Source organism: Dasypus novemcinctus, chromosome 20, assembly GCF_030445035.2.
Source record: "Dasypus novemcinctus isolate mDasNov1 chromosome 20, mDasNov1.1.hap2, whole genome shotgun sequence".
Lineage (NCBI taxonomy): Eukaryota > Metazoa > Chordata > Mammalia > Cingulata > Dasypodidae > Dasypus > Dasypus novemcinctus.
Window position 1 is genome coordinate 30,578,008 of NC_080692.1, and position 22,564 is coordinate 30,600,571.

A 22,564-nucleotide genomic window follows, 5' to 3' on the forward strand; every position below is an offset into this window, starting at 1 on the left:
CATCTACAGCGCAACTATGTGTGAAAGAAATCCTGGATGAATCCCACCACTCATAAAATATGTGCGAGGATATGCTTTTTAAAGTAGATGATGACTAGCCATGATACCCAAGCAATAATCCATCAAGATCCAATGTTATAATAAAATAAAACATGGCACAATTAACCTCAAGGAGGCTTAATGACATATATAAGCTTATTTATGTGGCCTGGTATTAAACATGTAGTCCAAGCAATTCATATGATAGTATTTGACTCTGTCTGGTAATAAGAAAAAAACAAACCCCAAATAGTATCTGAAGGGATGGAACAGAAAGCTGCTGTGAAGTTTCCTGAAAATCCCCTCCCTAGGAGTTACCTTATTTCACACATTGTAAAATTAGAAAGACATTTATAAATTACATGGTTTTCCAATTGTGTCATAATCCACGGGGGTATTCAAATTTACATGCACCAGACACACAAAGGAGTTTCTAATTCAGAAAGTCAGTAATAAAATACAGGGTAATGAATTTTAATGTGCGCTATGCAAATAGCATTCAGGCTGGCATTTGGGATCCACTAATCTAGTATAAACCCCTCATTTTTCCCTATTTAAGCCCAAGGTAGCCCCCTCTTCTGCAGAAAAGAAAGTTTCTCAAGGTGCAAAAACTGCAGATGGTGGAACTAAAATCAGATATGGGGATATGGAGCACACAAAGTTTGGAAAGTTTTATCGCCATTCCTCTGCAGTATAAGTTTTCAATTTTCCTTTGCATTTTTCTCTCTCCCAATATAACACAACTTTTGCCCTCCCTTCTTCTCTCTCTCATAATTCATTAAGAAAAGAATTGGGTAAGCTTAGTCAAGCTAAGCACTGATCAGAGATGAATCCAATAAAAAAGAGAGATGTGGAGAAGATATTTTAGAGAAGAACAAAGACAATTCTGTGCATCTCCCACATGAGAACAAAAGTCTTCTCCATTAGGGTCTGCCCCCTGTGAGGAGTAAGTTTGGAATAATTTAAAGACATATTCCCACATGACTCAAGACTAAAGTGATTCAAAGACATTCTGCCTTAAAATTACTTACCATAGGTAGTTGTTGTTCATTTTTTCAGGAAGTGCCAGGGATTGAACTGAGGACCTCTATCGTGGGAAGCACTGAACTACATCCACTTCCCTGTTCATTCATGTTTTGAAGTGGATTAGTTTAATATCTTTTACATGCCCAAATCCAAGAATAGGAGTGGTAATTATGAAGAAGGGAATAGAGGAAAAGCCCAGGATATTCAGGTATATTAGGGCATCCAAAATACTATGATTGGGGATTTTGAGCATCCAGAGGGAAACACAAAGTTTAGCGTATAAAATAAACAGAAGACAGGTTGGAAATGGACAATCTTTCTGCAAAGAAAGAGTGTCCGAAGGAAGGGCGAATGCACAGTGATGTTCCTAAACATTGTCGGAGTCTTGTTCGGTGACCCGAGGTATCGGGAATGAAAGACAAAGAAAGACTGGGTTCAGGGGATCTGAGAGCATTGATATCTCAAGCTCATCAGACAAGTTTATTGAGTTGAGGGGCTAGTATATATACCCCTAACCTACGTGACATTCAGCACAAAATCAAGTTACCTATTACCCTTACCTCAGACTATATTAACTAGTGATTGATGAAAACCCAACAAACTTTACTGGAACTATTATTATAAGAATCAGTAACTATACTCATAAATCCTGTTACCCAGGTTGTTCTGTTCTATATGTATTGTTCTGCCTGCAGGTGTGCTGACCCAGCCAAGACTGTGCTCCGCACCAATAATCATAAGGGACAGCTTGACTCAGTGGTCAAGGAAGTAACTTGCTTCCATGGAAACAACATGCCTTTGTTTCCCACATTTTCCCCTTTTTGTTTTAGTCAGGGTGACTGTGTCTGTCTTTGGTCGAGGCTACGCGCAATCAGCCTTACCCGTCATGGGGAAGCGTGGCAGCGAAAGGCCACGTCCCTGCCTTAGGTTGACTGAAAGGCTAGCCAAGTTGCCCGTCACTGACTACCAGCCAAGCGCACTGACTTCGGGGTACTATTGTAGAGTTTTAGCAAGTACTATGTTGTTTGCTTGTCCCATTGTGTCCACACGGTGCAATCTCTGGCAAACACCTTTTCCCAGGCAAGCGACAACCATGAGCAACAGGATTAATACACATATCCCTATTCCTAAGGCAGATAAGAAATGCTGAGATTTCCACCAATCAACAGGATTAAACTTATTTAAATGTGAAATCAAATCATTAAAGATGTCCTTATCACTATCTACGTATATCTGATTATGAGACATTTCTAAAATCTTTTTCTGTAATTCCTCAGTTTCTAATGACATATTTCCTTTATGTCCTAACAAATATTTCTGATCTTATTCCATTGAAACATAGACATGTTATAATCCAAAGGAGTAATACAAAAATTACTTTCATTCCAATCACATTTCAATCCTCTTAACAAATTTAAATTATAAACTTGATCTCCTAAGTGTAAAACAGCAGATTCCAAATCACTAACTCTGTTATTAAGTCCTTCATCAATGTGCTCTTGACTATGCCATAAGACACTTGCATTCTTGTGCCAATCAGTATTGCTGGGTCTGCACCGTCTCATGCAATGCAACAGCAGCAGTGGCAGTGGCAGTGATGACACCAATGAGGCCAAGAAGCTATGAGAAGTCCCAGAAATCTCTTAGATCGTTTCAACAGTCCTTGAGCCAGGTGGAAAAGAAGATGACTTTCAGGTGATGACTGCCACATCCGATTCATTTTCACCGGGATACACACTCCTCGTCTTCGGCGAGCCATGGTGATAATATCTCCATTCTGTAAGATATTCTCAGACAAGTAAGTATACAAAGCGCCATCCTTATAGAACAAAGCATTTTCAGTAATGGTAGCCTTCCCTACCACAAACACATGTGGATCTCTGACACATGATTGAAAATGATGGATTTGATCTAATTGTAAATATTGTCCATCCATACTTTTATTACCTTTCCATTCAGAAGTAGACGCCACTCCTAAGAAGACTTTCCATATTTGTTTTTGATCATGGATTCCAGTGCTATTGCACCATGGAAAAGGAACCCATTTCCCTATATTTTTCCAATCACTATTATTTTTGGTAAAAATTATTTTTTCATCTAAATCAAGGGATTCATGAAAGGGATACTGCATATTACTAATTTGTTGTCCCAAGCTATTTATACCATACCAAATAAATCTGCCCTTATATTTGTTGGGATTCCCCATAGGGGCACTTTCCCAAACTATTCCATAGGAATCATTAAAAACGACAGATCCTCTTCCCATATGGCATTCATACCATCTTTGCATATCACCAGCATTCCTCTTAGGACAACTATAACTTGGATACTTATATTCTTGGTATTGATAGGATGGGAATAAAGTTACCAAAGATTTAGTATTATTATGGCTAAAATTGATCATGGTTCTATTTTTCACAGCCATACATGGTGGGCGATTGCCAATGTAAAGAGGTCGGAAATCAAACGGAAGAAGGAGATTATAAATCTTTTGTCCTTCTTCTCGTGGCTTAAGTGGTAACCTATCATCCATGGGTCCAGGAAATGAAATAGTTTTATTCAAATAGACAGGAAAAGAAGGATCTTTCCAGGTTAACACTCGAAGCAATGGGGGATTAGGGATATAACCCCAATATGTGTAATTACCATTACCATCGCCGGTTTCACTCACTATCAGTTGGATCCATAATGTGTAGAAGACTCCACTTCTTCAGTCCTAGGTTTAATCCTTTTTGCCGGAAGCCAGATTTCTTCTCCATTTTCTGAAATGATAAGAGCATAGCCTCACCCTCATACTTTAACCCTGCCTTTCTTCCATTCATTACTTAAAACATCTTTCCAAAATACTGGTTGATTCTCAGATTCTGCAGTTTCTGTGGATGTTTGAGAATGTCCAAAATGACATTCAGCTGGTGTCATAGAATCATAAACGTTAAGAAAATTTAAGGTAAATAAAGCTTTAGCCAATTGATCTTTGGGTGATATCATACCATCATCTCCCCCTTTTTGTTTTAAAAGCATAGTCTTGAGAGTATGATGGCATCTTTCAACAATAGCTTGACCTGTAGGATTATGGGGAATGCCGGTAACATGTTCAATAGCATGTTGTTTACAGAAGGAAGCAAAGGATGTACTAATGTAGGAAGGTTCATTATCAGTTTTAATTTTTAGAGGGCATCCCATCACAGCAAAAGCAGACCAGAGATGTGAGCGAACATGATGAAACTGTTCCCCACTTTGAGCAGTAGCCCAAATGAAATGAGAATAAGTGTTAATACAAGCATGAACATATTGTAATTTACCAAAGGATGGAATGTGAGTAACATCCATCTGCCATAATTGATTAGGAGTCAGGCCTCTGGGATTCGTTCCAGCCTGAAAAGGCACTGCTGTCAGTGGTCCACAGGTTGGACAAGTACGCATAATTTCCTGCGCTTGTAGTCTAGTAAGCTTTTGATATTTATTTCGCAGGCCTTTAGCATTAATGTGAATTAAAGCATGGTAATCACGAGCACTTTGTAAACACCCCACTAATAAATCAGCCTGAGCATTACTTGCTGTCATAGGACTAGGCAAAGATGTATGAGAATGTATATGTGTAATGTAAATAGGATGCTGTCTTAATCTAATGAGATGTTGCAAATCAGCAAAAAGTTGAGATAATTTATCAGTAACAAAGATATGAGCCGTTTCAATATGCTTAATAGTAAGGCATACATATTCAGAATCAGAAACAATATTCAAAGGTTCCTTAAATATTGTTAACACCTTAATGATGGCAGCAAGTTCAGTATGCTGAGCAGACGTGAATGGAGTCTGCCAAGCCTGTTCTTTTCAAGAAGTAACGTATGCTGCTTTTTTATTACTATTACTATCAGTAAATACTGTACAAGATAGTTGGGCTATGCACATAGCCCTGAAAAGCACTGTAAAAGTTTATTGTTGCATTTTTTACAGATAGAGGAATGCAGCTGGCTTGATTAGTCTAAGAAGACACTAAAGAAAGTCTTAGCAAGTTTTAAAACAAAGTGATAGCAACACAGCTGGACATTAACTTTTTGCCACTAGCAGTGTTTGGGATTGCTGCATACTACAGTGTTGTTACTTTAATCTATGATTAGAAGTTGTTTCTGTGAAACACACTCTTTTATATTAATAAAAACCATAATTAACCACATTGTACTTTTCTTTTTAATATTATGCTGAAATATTGGTAACTTTATACACTTTTAAGCATTTACAGAAACCTTTTACTCATACAACTTTAATTAACAGAGGGATTAAGGAAAGAAAAAACTTGTTAATTTTATAACACTTTAAAACACCTTTTATTTAACTTATAATTTTTCTTTCAAGGTAAAAGAACATATCTTTTATAATTAGTTTGGAATGAAAGGCTACTTTTCAGGACTTGATTTTGAGAAAGCAGTTTTGAACATTATGTTCCTTTAAAAGAGATAAAACTTTTCTTTCTCTTAATACTTAGTAGCATGCAATATCAGAAACAGTTTCCTAGAAGCAAGTTGTCAAAGGAGGCTGGCTGCAGCCAAGCTTTTCTGTTATAAAATTACTTATTATTATTATTATTATTATTAATTCAGGTTTGTTTAATAATGACCTTTTGGAATTAGCCACTTAAACACTTTAAACAATGCTTCATAAGACTTTTTATAATTATTTATAACCATATAGACTATATTTTACTTAGAGCTACCACAATACTTTCTATAACTTGCCACATGCATTTAAGTTCCAAGAGTTTATGAAAATTAGCCATCCTACATTAGGGCAAAACACACTTTTTTGCAAAGACTTATTAAATTTCAATTAGCATTCTCACAAACTTTTAACCTTTTTAATATTCATTTAAGTTTTATGTCCTTCATATTATCCTGTGAAGAAAAATAAGCTATTCATTTCAATCTAGGCAAGAACAACTTTTTATAAAAAGACTTATAGTAATTTTGTTAATCAAGACTCACAATTTTTATCATTGTAGAGATCTTATTAACATTTAAACTTATGTATTAATATAAGTGCTTATTTAATTTTTGGCCATTTGAATAGAGCTCTTTTATAAATTTTTAATAATTTATATTACCATCTGGAGGTATCAAAATACACACTGACATTGAACGAACAAACACAGAACAATCACAACACAGTAACAGAAACATACAATTTACAGTTAACTCAAAATTCTTACTTTCTTGGTATAGCTGCTTTTAAGCTCTCCATTATATCACATTTTAAATATCACTTCTTCAGATTTCTTCTGGAATCCATGTTACCTGTAACATGCAAGCTTGTGCTTGGAAATATTTTTATTAGTTATCAGCAATCAGTTAAGATAACTTGAGCAGCATAAATGTAGTTAAAACTCTAATTTAGCAGTTTAGACAGACTGTTAATACACATTTTTGGATTATTACTCTGTAAGACTATACTGAGACTTGAAGTTCAGCAGTAAACTATTGATTTAAAACTGAAAATTCCTTTTTAAACCTTGATAAAAATTTTGTACTAATTTTATTATCTTGGTTAAATAAGCCCAATTAGAATTAGCATGGAAATAAAACAGAACACCAATGTTGCCATGTTTTTCTCTTTTTTCAGTGGCTTAACTCTATTAACCCCCACTAGCCCACAGCTACATTGCCATGTAGACAACAGGGGGATTGCAGAGTTGCTGCCAGAATAGTTTCCTTATCTTAGTTAACACTTTAACAGAGAGTTTTCTTACAAGCCTGAATTCACTAACAAGGACATTATTTAGTATCTTTGCCCCTTTTAAATCTTTCAATAGTTTAAAAGTTTTTGGCTCAGGAAGAAACTTGACACCCCCTTGTGGGTGTCCAGCATCTGGAGGAATTTGTTGAATAGTTACAGGAAAAGCTGCTACAGCTTGCATAGCCAGAGGCTCACCTTGACTAGATCCCAGTAAAAGACATTTCATTAATGGAGTAACAGGCACAGGATTTGGCTTAAAGCTGCTATGAACATAAGGCATGTCCGTAGAGAAAAGTCCACTAGGTGCTTTTCCAGGTTCCGGAGGTGCAGAAGGAACCTCATGAGTCAAATTATGATATATGTTTACCTTAGAAATATTTAGCTCCAACATGGATTTAGTTAAGAATGGATTTGTGCCTTTAACTTCAAATAACTCCTCTTCTTCCTGATCCTCCTCCAAAGTCCTGTCTTTACCTTTATCATTCATAGCCATTTCCTCCCTTGAGAAAAGAACAATCTCTTCCTCTTCATCAGACTGCAAAGGATCTAATGCAGCAGCAATATGCTGTCCTAAGGCCCAAACTGATACAGGTATATTCTCTCCTTTCTGATATACTCTCCTCAATTCTTTCATTACTTGCCTCCACTGCTTAACATTCATCAAATTCTTTCCTTGCAGTTGAAACCAATAACAATGCTTTTGAACCAAAGCAAACAATTCTAACAAATCTGCAGTCTTAACTGTGACGCCTACACTGTGCAACAGTGTTTTCAAAACCTATGAATATTCTTCCAAGCATCCTGGTTGATTACCCATACCCTGATGCTAACGGAAAGCAAAACTTAATAATATGAAGCAGCAATTTACCTGGGTTAATTAATTTCGACGCTCCTTACCTTAAAAAAGGTTTTTCAGCTTTCCGCGTTCCCGATCCAGAGGTGGAAGATCCTACGCTGCCGTGTCTAGATGAATCCTCTGCCTCGAGCCCCATGTCTGGGCGCCACCTGTCGGAGTCTTGTTTGGTGACCTGAGGTATCAGGAATGAAAGACAAAGAAAGACTGGGTTCAGGGGATCTGAGAGCATTGATTACTCAAGCTCATCAGACAAGTTTATTGAGTCGAGGGGCTAGTATACATACCCCTAACCTACGTGACATTCAGCACAAAATCAAGTTACCTATTACCCTTACCTCAGACTATATTAACTAGTGATTGATGAAAACCCAACAAACTTTACTGGAACTATTATTATAAGAATCAGTAACTATACTCATAAATCCTGTTACCCAGGGTGTTCTGTTCTATATGTATTGTTCTGCCTGCAGGTGTGCTGACCCAGCCAAGACTGTGCTCCGCACCAATAATCATAAGGGACAGCTTGACTCAGTGGTCAAGGAAGTAACTTGCTTCCATGGAAACAACATGCCTTTGTTTCCCACAAACATGAACAGAGAAAGGGTGGGTTCTGCTAAGGGCACAATTTACCTCATTTGTGTTTTGTCCTAGGGCAGGTTTTGCTTTTCTGTGCTTCATTTGGAAGGTATTAGGAAAGTTTGCTTCATTGAAACAAGGTTAATTTCTAAATCCTCTCCAAAGTTTCTCACCATCCACAAATAGGAATGGATTATCTCCTCGAGGTCCCTTCCCTTAATGTGTAATTTGCCTCCAAATTTATGAATATTTCCTCTCTAAGAGCTCTCTCTCTCCTCCCTGCCCTATCTACAACTTATTTATTGCAGGAAACTGGTGGTCTGGAGGCCTAAAGACTGAGCAAGGCAACAAGGAGATTCATGAGGAGTTATAGCTTGGCTGTGGCTAAACATGGACACAGCAAGACTGAGGCTGTTGACCAATAGACCACCAGCTCAAGGTTTAGAAAGGGTAATATCAAGATATCCATGTGCCAGATTGGGTAGACCAGAGATAAAGAGTGTAGGCAATGCAAAGGAGTCAAAGCATAGAACTCTGTTAATCTCTCACCTCCCAGGCATTGCTGAAAGGTTTGCCATCACTTTTAAAGCAGCCATCTCCTTTCTGTTTGCTTGAAAGCCAGATTAAGGTCTGTTTCTGAATTTGTTCATCAATGAAAACATAATCCTTCATTCTCTCTAATGTCTTAAATGTAAGAGCAGTGAGCCTGTAATGGACGTGACCAGAGTTAAAGTTAGGTGAAAAAGCAGTGATGATGTCAGCTTCTCAAAAGTTTCATTGCCATTATTCCCTTTGGGTAATTGCTATTAAGTGCAGAAATTATTTATTGCATCCAACTTACCTAATATTGACTGGAACCAGTCTTTATTGATAATGGATCTTTTCTTTGCATCAGTAAAAGGTTGTGAATAGTAATAAACACAATTGGAGTAGATAATTTTCAGTATGCTTACATGCAAATTTATTGTTATATAGTCCACAATATTATCCATACATGGAGACAGAATGGGTGTAATTAGATATTTGGGGCCTTCTCATCTTATTAGTTCAGACTAAGATGTACCAGTTTCCATGAATTTAATCAACTGTGCAAAAATGGGGAGTCATCATTAAATGACCAGACAGCTAAGCAAGTTCTCACTGCACTGTAGGTAGATAGTTGCATTATAATTAGAACACTCAAATCTTTTAGTTTTATTTGATTATCTTCTGTAAATTCACTTTGAAACCCACTCTTCTCCCCAAATCTGCACTGGTTTAATCCCGCCAGCTCTCCCCCAAACCCAATTCATATCATTATTTAAAATACAAATTTTATATCTCACCATATGCTTCCTTTCTGATTACTATCCAAAAAGACACTATATGAGCCGTCAGGGTGTTTAAAAAATAGCTGCTTTTGATAACCTGAAATACAACATTGAAGGAAAGGATTTTTTATCACATGGGAGTTAGAAGAAAAAGAATGGTAAGAGTGAACCCTGGTCTTTGGTGTTAGATACGTTACTGGGATGAGATGACCATTTACATTTTAATTGTTAAGATTCAAGCTCTCTATCCATAAATGGAAAAATACAACTTCTACCTTATGGAGTTTTGAGGACAAATAACATATAACATGTGAATATACCTAGTTCAATAACCGGCTCATATTGGCTTAATTATTGCTTAATATCCTTTCTTTAAGATTATTTTAATTGTGTTACCTTTACGAGAAGAAAACCCAAAGAAATTATACCCTTAAACTCTTTTTTTAACATCACATTTTACAAGGTTTATATGCCCTCCTTCTATATACAAATCCAATCATTTCACTGTCAAGGAACATAATTGATCAGGCAAGTATAGAAGTTGGTGAATAGAGCAATTACAGCTACTCTCGATGACGACAGCAACAACAAAAACAACAAACAAGCTATTTTGGCAGAATGTTATAAGTTAAAAGCTGTGTATAATAAAACCACTCTTGTATTCCACCTGGCACTCACTATCCACCCCACACCCCCAATCGGTTTATGTATCTTTCATGAATATTGCTCATTGCTAGAATAAGATAAGATCCATCTATCTCTTCTATCCCTATATTTTCTTCTATTCTCTTTCTATTCTGGAATATTCCTATTCTATTTCCTATTGCATACATGTGTATTAGTCAGCCAAAGGGGTGCTGATGCAAAATACCAGAAATTGGTTGGTTTTTATAAAGGGTATTTATTTGGGATAGGAGCTTAGAGATACCAGGCCATAAAGCATAAGTTACTTCCATCACAAAGCCTATTTGGAGCAAGATGTCTGCGAGGATACAGACTTCCTGGGTTCCCATGTACCTGGGGCTTGCTTTTCTCTGGGTTCAAGATGTCTTCCTTCCTGGGGCTGGCTTCTCTTTCCTCTGTGAACTTACTTCCCAGGGCTCTGGCTTAAGTCTTTAGCATCAAACTCCAACATCAGAAACCCTCGCATCAAAAGTTCTAACTCTGTTCTTTGCCATGCCTTTTATCTGTGAGTTGGTGGGGAGTAAATGTCCTAATCATAACTCAATCATGCCCAGGTACAGATCAGATTACAAGCATAACCCAATATTTCTTTTTGGAATTCATCAATGATATTAGACTGCTACAACATGAAAACACCAAGTAATCTCATTCACATAAAGAGAGAGATAGAAATGGGGATATTTTGTCATTATAATATCATTTAATTCTTTAAGGTTCTAAGACATAAGCTAAAGGTCATATTATAATCAACTTTTAAAAATAATTTTAATCATCTACCAGCTGATAAATCGAATATGTTCTTTTTAAATTTTTGAAAGCCAAGCACTGGAAACAATTTCTATTGCAAAAGGATTTGGAATTCAGTTATTAGGATTATTCAAGTCTTAGTTTCTATGATGTATGCCAAAGAAGTTTACCAGGACACAAAAATGACTACCAATTATACTTCTTGCCCTCTTACTTAGAGACAGTTTTTAACCCAATATGCTCAGAAATTTGGGGAAAATTGATTTATTGTTTATCTAAATATGCCTTTGTTAATATAAAATCTCATAAAAGGCTTTATTTTATTGTATACGTTAAGTATATTTTCATTAAAACCACAGACCGGCACATCATTACATTTATTGTTCACCAAATAAACTAATTTTCAAAGTCACTCATCATATCAAAATAATCAATCCAATTAGACAAATTTCTTAAAGGAAAAATATTACTCCATTTTCAGTTCAAATAAACTCACAAATAAACGTCTCTATGACAATTGACTTACTTCTAATTCTACGTTAAGGCAAGGAGTCTTCCTGGGTAATTGTTACTTAACTTAAGTATGACACCTACACTTGAAGTTTTCTTTTTATGCCCTGTTCTTATGAAACTCAAAAGCAATTCGAGCATTGACAACAGTTGGAGGATCAAAGAGGTGGTATTTTTTTCTATAACAAATCAATTTTATTGATTCATATTAAGCAAGCATAAATCCATCCAAAGTGTACAATCAATGGGATTTGGGGTTATCACATACTTGTGCATTCATCACTTCAATCACTCTTACAGCACTTTCATTTTTCCAATAATAATGATAATAATAATAGAGAACAACAACCAAAACTCATTACCTCTCAATCTTCTTTATGCTTCCCCTACCATACCTAGCTGCTATTCTTTTCCTTCTGTCTAGTGTAATTGTGTTTATATTTTTGCTTTACATGAGCTTTTACTATCTTATAGAGTCCCTTGTTACAGTTTTTAGCTTTCCTTTGGGTAATATACATGACCTTAGACTTTCCCTTTCAACTACTGTCATACTCAGTGTCATACCTAGCAATGCTAGTTACAAATACCGTGATATGTTTTAATCATTTCCAAAGATTTACAAACCTTTTTACCAGTTCCACATTGATTAACCCTTAGCTTTCCATTCTTTACCCTCCTGTTTTCGGGTGACTTATATTCTAATGATAAACGCCATGAGTTTACACAATACATTTAGTTCATAATAATGTAATCATACAGTATTTGCCCTTTTGTGCCTGGCTTGCTTCACTCAAATAATGTTCTCCAGGTTCATTCATGTTGTCACATGTTTCATGACTGCATTTCTTCTTATTGCTGCATAATATTCCATTGTGTGTATACACCACAAATTGTTCTTCCATTCATCAGTTGATGGACACCTGGGTTGTTTTCATCTATTGGCAATCGTGAATAATGGCAATATGAACATTAGTGTGCAATGTCTATTTGTGTCTGCTCTTAGCTCTTCTGGGTATATTACACCTAGTAATGATATTGCCAGGTCACATGGTAAGTCTATATTCAACTTCCTTAGGAACTGCTAAACAGTCCTCCACAGTGGTGGCACTATTTTACATTCCCACCCAAAGTGAATAAGCATTACTATCTCTACACATCCTCTCCACCATTTATAGTTTTCTGACTTTTTAATAGTGACCAGTTTAATAGGTATGAAATGATATTGCATTGTTCTTTTGATTTTCATTTCCCTAATTGTTAGTGATGTTGAACATTTTTTTCATGTGCTTCTTCACCATTTGTATTACTTCTTTGGAAAGTTGTCTTTTCAAGTCTTTTGCCTAATTTTTGTTGAATAGTTTGACTTTATTGTTTTTTTTAAAGATTTATTTATTTATTTATTTATTTATTTATTTAATCTCTCTCCCCTTTTTCCCCCTCCCCCTCAGTTGTCTGTTTTCTGTGTCTATTTGGTGCATATTCTTCTTTTGTCTGCTTCTGTTGTTGTCAGTGGCACGGGAACTTGTGTTTCTTTTTGTTGCGTCATCCTGTTGTGTCAGCTCTCCCTGCATGCGGCGCCATTCCTCAGCAGGCTGAACTTTCTTTTGTGCTGGGTGGCTCTCCTTAGGGGTCATACTCCTTTCGTGTGGGGCTCCTCTAAGTGAGGACACCCCTGCGTGGCAGGGCACTCCTTGCTTGAATCATCACTGTGCGTGGGCCAGCTCCACACGGGTCAAGGCGGCCCGGGTTTGAACTGTGGACCTCCCATGTGGTAGACAGATGCCGTAACCACTGGGCCAAGTCCGCTTCCTGACTTTATTGTTAAGTTGTACAATCTCTTTGTATATCATGGATATTAAACCCTTATCCGATATGTGATTGCTAAATATTTTGTCCCATTGAGTTGGCTGTCTTTTCGTTCTTTTGACAAAGTCCTCAGAAGTGCAAAAGTGCTTAATTTTGAGGACATCCCATTAATTCTACTTTTTGTTTTGTTGCTCGTGTGTAAGGCTTAAGATATACAGCCTACCACAAGTTCTTGAAGATTGTTTCCTACATTTTCTTCTAGGAGTTTTATGGTTGTTGCTTTTATATTTAGATTCTTGATCCATTTTGGGTTAACTTTTGTATAAGGTGTGAGATACATGTCTTCTTTTTTTCTTCTGGATATAGATATACAGTTCTCCCAGCATCATTTGTTGAATAGACTATTTTGGCATGGCTGGGAGAGCTTGACAGCCTTGTCAAAAATCACTTGACTGTAGATGAGAGGGTTTATTTCTGAGTTCTCAATTCAGTTCCATTGGTCAATGTGTCTGTGTTTATGCCAATCATGCTGTTTTTAGCACTGTAACTAAGTAATAAGCTCTAAAGTCCAGAAGTGAGAGTCCTCCAACCTCCTCTTATATAAGATATTTTTTGCTATTTGGGACCCCTTGCCCTTCCAAATAAATTTGATAACTTGTTTTTTTCACTTCTGCAAAAAAAGGTTTTTGGGATTTTTATTGGGATTGCATTGGATCTGTAAATCAGTTTGGGTAGAATTGACATCCTAATGATATTTAGTCTTCCAGTCCATGAACACGGAATGTCCTTCCATTTATTTAAGTCTTCTTTGATTTCTTTTAGCAATGTTTGTAGTTTTTTGAATATGAGTCCTTTATGTCCTTGGTTCAGTTTATTCTAAGTATTTGATTGTTTTAATTGTTATTATAAATGGATTTTTTTTTCTGATTTCCTCCTGAGATTGCACATCAGTAGTATATAGAAATGCTATTGATTTTTGCATATTAATCTTATATTCTGCCACTTTGCTGAACTTATCTATTAGTTCTAATAGCTTTCTTGTGGATTTTTTTCAGGAGATTCTAAATACAGTTAATATCATCAGCAAATAGTGAAAGTTTTACTTCTTCCTTTTATTATTGGGTGCTTTTTATTTCTTTATCTAGCCTAATTGCTCTAGCTAGAACCTGTAGCCCAATATTGAATGACAGTGGTGACAGTGGGCATCCTTGGCTTGTCCTGATCTCAGCAGGAAAGCTTTCAGTCTTTCACCATTGAGTACAACGCTAGCTGTGGGTTTTTCATACATGTACTTTACCATATTGAGAAAACATCCTTCTATTCCTATCTTTTAGAGGTTTTTTTTTAAGTGTGCTGTATTTTTTCAAATGCCTTTTCTGCATCAATTAAGAAGATCATGTAATTTTTCTTCCTCGATTTACCAATATGGTTTATTACACTAACTGATTTTCTAGTGTTGAATCACCCTTGCATATCTGGGATAAAACCCTCTTGATTGTGGTGTATAATTCTTCTAATGTGCTTTTGGATTCTGTTTGCAAGTATTTTGTTGAGGAATTTTGCATCAATATTCATTAGAGGTATTGGTCTGTTATTTTCTTTTTTTGTAGTATTTTTATCTGGTTTTGGTATTAAGGTGACGTTGGCTTCGTAGAATGAATTTGGTAGCATTCTTTCTTGTTCAATTTTTTGGAAGTGTTTGAGTAACATTGGTATAGGATCATCTTTGAATGATTGGTAATTCACCTATGAAGCCATCTAGTCCTGGACTTTTCGTCTTTGGGAGGTTTTTGATGACTGTTTCAATCGCTTCATTTGTAATTGGTTATTGAGGTCTTCTAATTCTTCTAGAGTCAGTGTACATGGTTTTTGTGTTTCTAGGAATTTTTCCATCTCCTCTACATTGCCTAGTTTTTGGCATACAGTTTTTCATAGTATCCTCTTGTGATCTCTCTTATTTCTATGGGATCATTCATAATGTCCCATCTCTCATTTCTGTTTTATTGATTTGTGTCTTCTCTCTTTTTTACTTTGTCAGTTTAGCTAAAGGTTTGCTGATTTTCTTGATCTTCTTAAAGAATCAACTTTCAGTTTTATTGATTCTCTCTATTTTTTTTTCTCAATTTCATTTCCCTCTGCTGTGATCTTTACTATTTCATTCCTTTGACTTGGTTTGGTATTAGTTTGCTGATCTTTTTCTAGTTCTTCCAGTTGTGCAGTTAAATCTTTAATTTTAACTCTTTCTTCTTTGTTAGTAAGCATTAAAGGCTATAAATTTCTCTCTCACCTCAGCATTGCCTTTGCAGTGTCCCATAGGTTTTAATATGTCGTGTTCTCATTTTTATTCATCTAAAGATATTTGCTGAATTCTCTTGCAATTTCTTCTTTGACCTACTGATTTTTTATGAGGGTGTTGTTTAATCTCCATATATTTATGAATTTCTCCCTTTTCCATCCATTATTGATCTCCAACTTCATCTTATTATGATTAAAGAAAGTGTTTTGAATAATCTCAATCTTTTTAAATTTGTTGAGATTTGTGTTGTGATCCAAAATATGGTCTACCTCAGAGAAGGATCCATAAGTACTTGAAAAGAAAGTAGATCTTTCTGTTTCGGGGTGCAATGCTCTATAGATGTCTGTGAGGTCTAGTTCAGTTATCAAATTATTCATGTTCTCTGTTTCTTTATTTATTTTCTGTTCAAATATTCTATCTAACACTGAGAGTGGTTCATTGAAGTCTTCAACTATTTTTGTAAAGATACCTATTTCCCCTTTCAGTTTTGCCCGTGTGTTTCATGTATCTTGGGGCACTCAGGTTATGTGCATACATATTTAGTATCATTATTTTTTCTTTGTGAATACCCCTTTTATTAATATGTAATGACCTTCTTCCCTCCTTAAAACAGTTTTGCATTTGAAATATATTTTGTCCCATATTAGCATTGCAACATCCGGCTCTTTTTTGGTTACTATTTGCATGGAATACCTTTTTCTAACCCTTCACTTTCACCTGGTTGTGTCCTTATGTCTGAGGTGGGTCTCTTGTAGTCAACATATAGATGACTTATACATTTTTAACCATTTAATTAGTCAATGTCTTTTGACTGGGGGTTTCAATCCATTAGGATTCAGTGTTATTGCTGTCAAGGCATTACTTACTTCACCCATATTGTCTTTTGGTTCTGTTATATTATTCTACTGTATGTCTTCTTACCCTTTAGTTTAACCTTCCTAGTAATTTTCACATCTAAACTCTTCTACAAATCTCTTGCCTTTTTTTTTCTTTCATGCTTTAACACTTCTTTTAGTATCTCTTGCAATTCTGATCTATTGGTAACATTCTGTTCTTCTGTTTAGACTTTGAACTTAACCTCATTTTTGAAGGACATTTTTGCTGCATACAGAATTCTTGGCTGGCAATTCTTCTCTTTCAGTATCTTAAATACATCATATCTCTTTCTTCTTGCCTCCGTGGTTTCTGGTGAGAGGTAGGCAGTTAATCTTATCAATTTTCCCTTGTATGTGATGTTTTGCTTTTCTCTTGCTGCTTTCAGAATCATCTCTTTATCTCTGGTATTTGTCATTCTAAGTAATTGTTGTCTTGGGGCAAGTCTGTTTGGATTTATTTTCTTTGGGGTGTTTTGTCATTTTTGGATATTGATATTCATGTCTTCCATAAAGACGAGGAAGTTTTTCTTCATTATTTCCTCAAATAAATATTTGTTGGAGAAAAATATTCTTTCTATCCCTTTTCCATTCTCATCTTCTAGGACACTGATAATGCAAATGTTTGTGCCTTTCACATTGTCATTCAGTTCCCCAAGACTTTGTCCCATTTTTTCCATTTTCTTCTCTTTCTGTTCTCCTGTCTTTTCCAGTTCAGATGTTCAGTCTTTGAAATCATTAATTCTGCCTTTGAGCAATTCAAATCTGCTCTTATGTGCCTCTAATATATTTTAAAATCTCATCCATCATGTCTTTCATTCCCATAAGGTCTGTTACTTTTCCTTTCAGGCTTTCAAATTGTTCTTTATGCTTGCCCAGTGTCTTCTTAATATCCTTTAGTGTTTTAGTCATATTTTCTTTAAACTCTTTGAGGTAATTTAGCAGAGTTGTATGATTATCACTGATTAATTGTCTTAAATCCCCTGTATTTTCAATATATTTGGTTAGTTCCTTTGGTTGGGCCATCTATTCCTGTTTCCTAATAGGGTATGTAATGTTTTGCTGATGTTTAGGCATCTGAATTGGTAAATTTATTCTGATGGCCAATTTCTCTCTATTGTTTATTGTTGTTGGTTCTCCCTCCCCCTCTACCCCCCACACACAGCTCTTCTTGGATATTTGATTCAAATTATTTTAAGTCTTTAAAATTGTCTGACTTTTGTTATCAAAATCAGAAAAGGGACTCACTAATGGGGTACAGATTTTCTCCCAAGGGGTAGGATACAGAGAGTACTGAGAACAGTTTTTTTCCATGCAATTTCCTGACTGGCCAGCAGATAGTGCTCATAGGAGCACCTTTCCATGGAGGTGTTTCAGTCTGGGCTTTCTTCCATTCCTGTGTTGAATTCCCAGAATGGAGATTCAAAGCAGGCTCTGCTGACCAAATTCACTGAAGAAACGCCCTCTGACTCCACTTTCTGTTTTATCCTGAAATTATTAACTGGGAGGAAGATGTCTGGTTCCTCTCAGTTGGCTGCTGTGAGCCATGGGTTTTACTCCAGCTTAATAACTTGGGGGTGCAGGAGGGGAGCCCTTATTGGCCACCACGGGGCCTTGGTAACTCATGTTTGTCATTTTGACTTCTTCATCTCTCTGTCTCTCACCTTCCTGGGAGTTGTGTAGCTCTGTACTGGTCTGCTGATCCCCAAAGTAGATCACTCAGACAGCTTTCAGGGTGAGATGTTTAAATTTTTAAATGAAAATTGTCATTTAATCTGCCATCCAACTCTAAAATATATATGAATACACAACATTCCAAAACGGACCATAAGAACACATTCTAATGTTGTGTTTTCTTATAATAGAAATATGTTTAAAATAGATTTTGAGGCCTATATTGGGCTTATTATGCTTTGATTAAAGGAATTTGTACAAATATCAATATTTTGAATTGTCTCTTTGAAAAAGACAAGCAAGATTTTCACTTCAAGGTACATCTAAAATAATGCTAAAACTAAAAGAAAATATTCATATATTAAAATATCCCATATGTAATGTCTTGATCTTGATTACATTATCAACATTATAAGTGATTATATAACCTCATTTGCAATGATTATAGGATTACCGATCATGCATGATTTCAGGGATTCTAGAAATGATATTGAAACTGAATCTTAATTACAGATTTTAGTCATATATCAAAGTCAAAGTTAAAGGACATGACAACTTTTACTAGTAGGTAGCCCTTTAACTCAGATGTTGATAATATAGTCATGAAATTGCAGTGACAGGTTAGTTTAATAAGAACTCAATAAATATTTGTAGAATGAAGGAATAAATTAAATAATTTGGTGACATTCACTGACTAAAGTAATGATCATAAAAGCAGGAAACCACCTGAAAATGAAACAATCACAATCTGGAATACAATATGAAGATACTTAAATGAACCTTAAAGCAGAGCAACATAGTGGTTAAGACAGTTGTCACACAGTTAGGGAGGGAATTCCAGGTCTACCACTGCTTGTACCACCTTGGGCAAATTTCATAATCTCTCTGTGCTTCAACTTCCTCATGTCTAAAATTGGGTTAATAATAATTCCCATATGATTAAATCACGTTGATTAACACATATTAAGCACTTAAAAAGCATCTGATACATATGCCAGTTACCTTAGTAAGCTCAACTTTTCAGTTATTTTTCCTGATTTTTGTCTGAGAAATTCCTCTTCATGAAAGGAAGAATTTGCTATCTAAAACTGATGCGTAAGGGTTGATTTATCATTGTTTTGGGCACCACTCAATCAAGAAATTCCCCCACAAAATGTACAAGTGCACACACCAAATTCTTCACAATAGCAAAAGTTAGTATTAGTAAATCTTTGAAACAAATGAAATGTCTAATAACAGTCAAGAAACATTTTGTATATTCTCTTGATAGAATATTATACTTTTATCAAAAGTGGTAAATATGGAGACTTTATGGCAATTCAAAAAGCTTTAATGTTCACCAAGTGCAATGAATGTCCCATGATAATGGATGAGGTTGTTGTTTTAAGAGTGGGGTGAGGGGGGTGGGAGGTTTATGGGGACCTCATATTTTTTGAATGTAACATTTAAAAAAAAGTAAAGAGTGAAAAAATAGAGTAAGTTAATAAAAATAATGGTCAAAGTAAAAATTATAAATAAAAAAGAAATAAAATAAACTTAAGCTAAGAAAAAAATTAAATATGAAAAATAAGATAAAGTAGTGAAAATAGAAAGAAGGAAAATAAACCAAAAGGACACAAAAGGGAATAAAAAGAGATAGATAAAATGGATACAATGATACGAAAGATAGGAAAATGATAGTTTAAAATATAATAGATGCTTCCAAAAGTCATCAGGCTGAAAAAATTATTGTGGTTTCTCCTCATTTCCTACTAAAATACCTAAGATGAAATAGGGAAAACTGAAAAAAAAAAGCTGAATAAAGGCTAATAGTAAAACAATATCTTGTTTCACAGAATACATGATTGGTGGTGAAAGATTTGCTAACAAATATAGCAACTCACCTACATGAAAGGAGCTAAAAGTCATTTCACTCTTGCCCTATCTTCTGCTCCAGCATCATGGTAAACCGTGAAATTGCACATTCCTCTCTTAAGTGACTTTGTTGTCCATTCTGAAGGAGGCAGCAATTCTTCTAGTCTTCCTTCCACATTATCATTCTATTGAATAGCAGTCTTTGTAAAGGCTAGGGCTGCCAGGGTCTGAAGAGAAGGGAAAGGAAATGCATCAGAGTACCAAACGAAGTTGCATTACATCATGATGTATACAAAATACTTCCATAAGAGGTGGATTGGGTTTCCTTCTGTTCCATTATCCCAAGATTGGGTTCAGAGTACTAGGGAAACAGGCAGTGAAACTAGGGCATAAGTCACCTTTAGCACAGAGTTAACCAAAACAGTGTTCTTCAAACATTTTTGACTATGATCACAGTAAGAAATACATTTACATACATAAGTATGTGTGACTTTTAGTCGTTACTGTCCTAAAGCAGTGCTATTTCCAAATGGAGTCATGTTTCACCTGCATGGGTTTTTGATGTAATCCACATAAAAAAATGACCAACTCAGGTGAAGTCAGTTCATCCTCTTCTAGCCTCCTTATGTGCTCTTCAAAAATCACCAGTTTTGGGTGAAGCCACATATGAATTTCTGCTTTACTAGAATCCTTTCCTCCATTCTCACTTTCAATAAGTTTTCAATTAGAGAAGGTCATTCTTCTTGTCATATAATTTGAAATGATGATTTTACCAGAGACCACAATTTTAACATCTCTTCGATGTCCACCAACAATGCTATCCATCATGTAGGCACATATTGAGCAGGCAATCCCCTTCCAGTTCTATAAAGTTGAATATATCACTGAGGGCTTCTGCACATTTAAATGAAATGAAAAGTTACTAAAAACTTCCGTAATAACAGTCTCAGTATTACAGGTAATCAAATTACACATTTTAGCAGTGTTTTGTAAAACGTATGCAGGATATTTTTCTTTTCTTTATTTTTGTTGGTAAGAACTTTATATGTTAAATGTGATATGTCAGAATCCACATTTGCATTATCTGTCAAATATGCAGTCTATTCTATATTTGGACAAGAAAGCAACAATCTTTTGTTGTACCTTTTCTGTGGTTTTATTAAAATCTTCATAGAAGTCAGGAAGATGATCTGAAATTTCATTTTCCAAAGCATAATTGTTGGTAAGAACTGAATAGTTTCTAATGTCTGGGGATAACTCACAAGTCTGCTATCAAAATTTCTCTTTTTGTTTGTCCAAAAGACATTTTAGTTATTACCTCTAAATCAGGAAATGTAATTTTACTTAGTTTCATAGAGCAGTTAAGGGAGCGATACAATGCACGGTCATATGTGTGGTATTCAACCATTCATAATTCAATGGCTGTTTTGTTTGTGTATTTGTTTGTTTGTTTATTTATTTAAACTGAACATCACAATCATTTTGTAAGGTGAAAATACACTGGATTGATTTAGGAGTTTTATCCCAGTCTATCTTCACCCAGACTTGTGAGATTCAGTCTCCAAATGGGTTTTTTTACATGCTGTTCTCTACCATGCTCAATCCAAAATTCTCTCCTGAATATTGTGCAGGATACTCTCTTTTGGTTATTTATTCCCTTAATCCAGATGCATGTGTCTTTTCATCTCTCATTAAAACAGTGTAGTCAGTAAACCTTTTCTGTTCATTTAGACATTTTTTTCCAGAATGTCAAGGTGATACTGGTGTTGGGATTGTAATCATTCTCATTATATCTGAAAGCTTAGAAAACATAATCACAATATTCACAATGCTAAAAATTAAACTTTTAAAAGGGAGGGTTGGAGAGGTCTTATTAATGCAGTTAAGTTGCATGTTTAAGTCACATCACTTGGAGTGATACAAAAATAGATGATCCATTTTGGGGAAATGTCAATCATGGTGGCCAAAATCAGTGATCAGTGCTGGCGGGTGGTGAGGAAGGAACAGCTACAATAATAAGAGGCTGATAGTCTGTTCTGGGCCCAGTTTACACTAAAAAACGTTATTTTCTGCCTCTATATTTTGGGTCACCATATATTTTGTCCTTTACACCCAACCTTTGCCATCAATCTCCCAAAACTCGGATGTTCTGCTTCTTAGTGAGTGATATCCTGGGACATAGGACTTTCACTGCCAAAACTGGAACTGGGCAAACCAGATGTCTGGTCACTCTAGTGCCTCCTTTCTAACTGAGACATTGGGAGAGAAAAACCTGGCTCTGCAAGAGAATCTGATTGCCTTGCTCTTAAGTCAATGATTCTTTGAGCTTTTTTCTCCTTGGGTGTGGTCTTGGAATGATGTATATAGAAAATGAGAAAGCAGGGGAGAGGGAAATACTCTAAAAAATGTTTATGATCTAAGAACTCACTTTATCATACTGAACTTATTAGACACAGTTTAAAAGTGAAAGGCAGGGCAGCAGACTTGGCCCAGTGGTTAGGGTGTCCACCTATCACATGGGATGTTCACAGTTCAAACCCCGGGCCTCCTTGATCCGTGTGCTGCTGGCCCAAGCGCAGTGCTG

General features: G+C 35.7%; 1 protein-coding gene across 1 annotated transcript in view; it reads right to left on the reverse strand.

Moving 5' to 3' along the window:
- The window catches only part of LOC101442779 (ovostatin homolog 2-like), a 36,281-nt gene extending 16,120 nt beyond the window's left edge, over positions 1-20,161 (reverse strand). The window contains 2 exon segments of the mRNA XM_071210159.1: positions 8,777-8,933; positions 20,010-20,161. Of these exon segments, the coding sequence (XP_071066260.1) occupies positions 8,777-8,899 (123 nt within the window). The 5' untranslated portion in view covers positions 8,900-8,933; positions 20,010-20,161.
- Between the last annotated feature and the right edge of the window lie 2,403 nt (positions 20,162-22,564).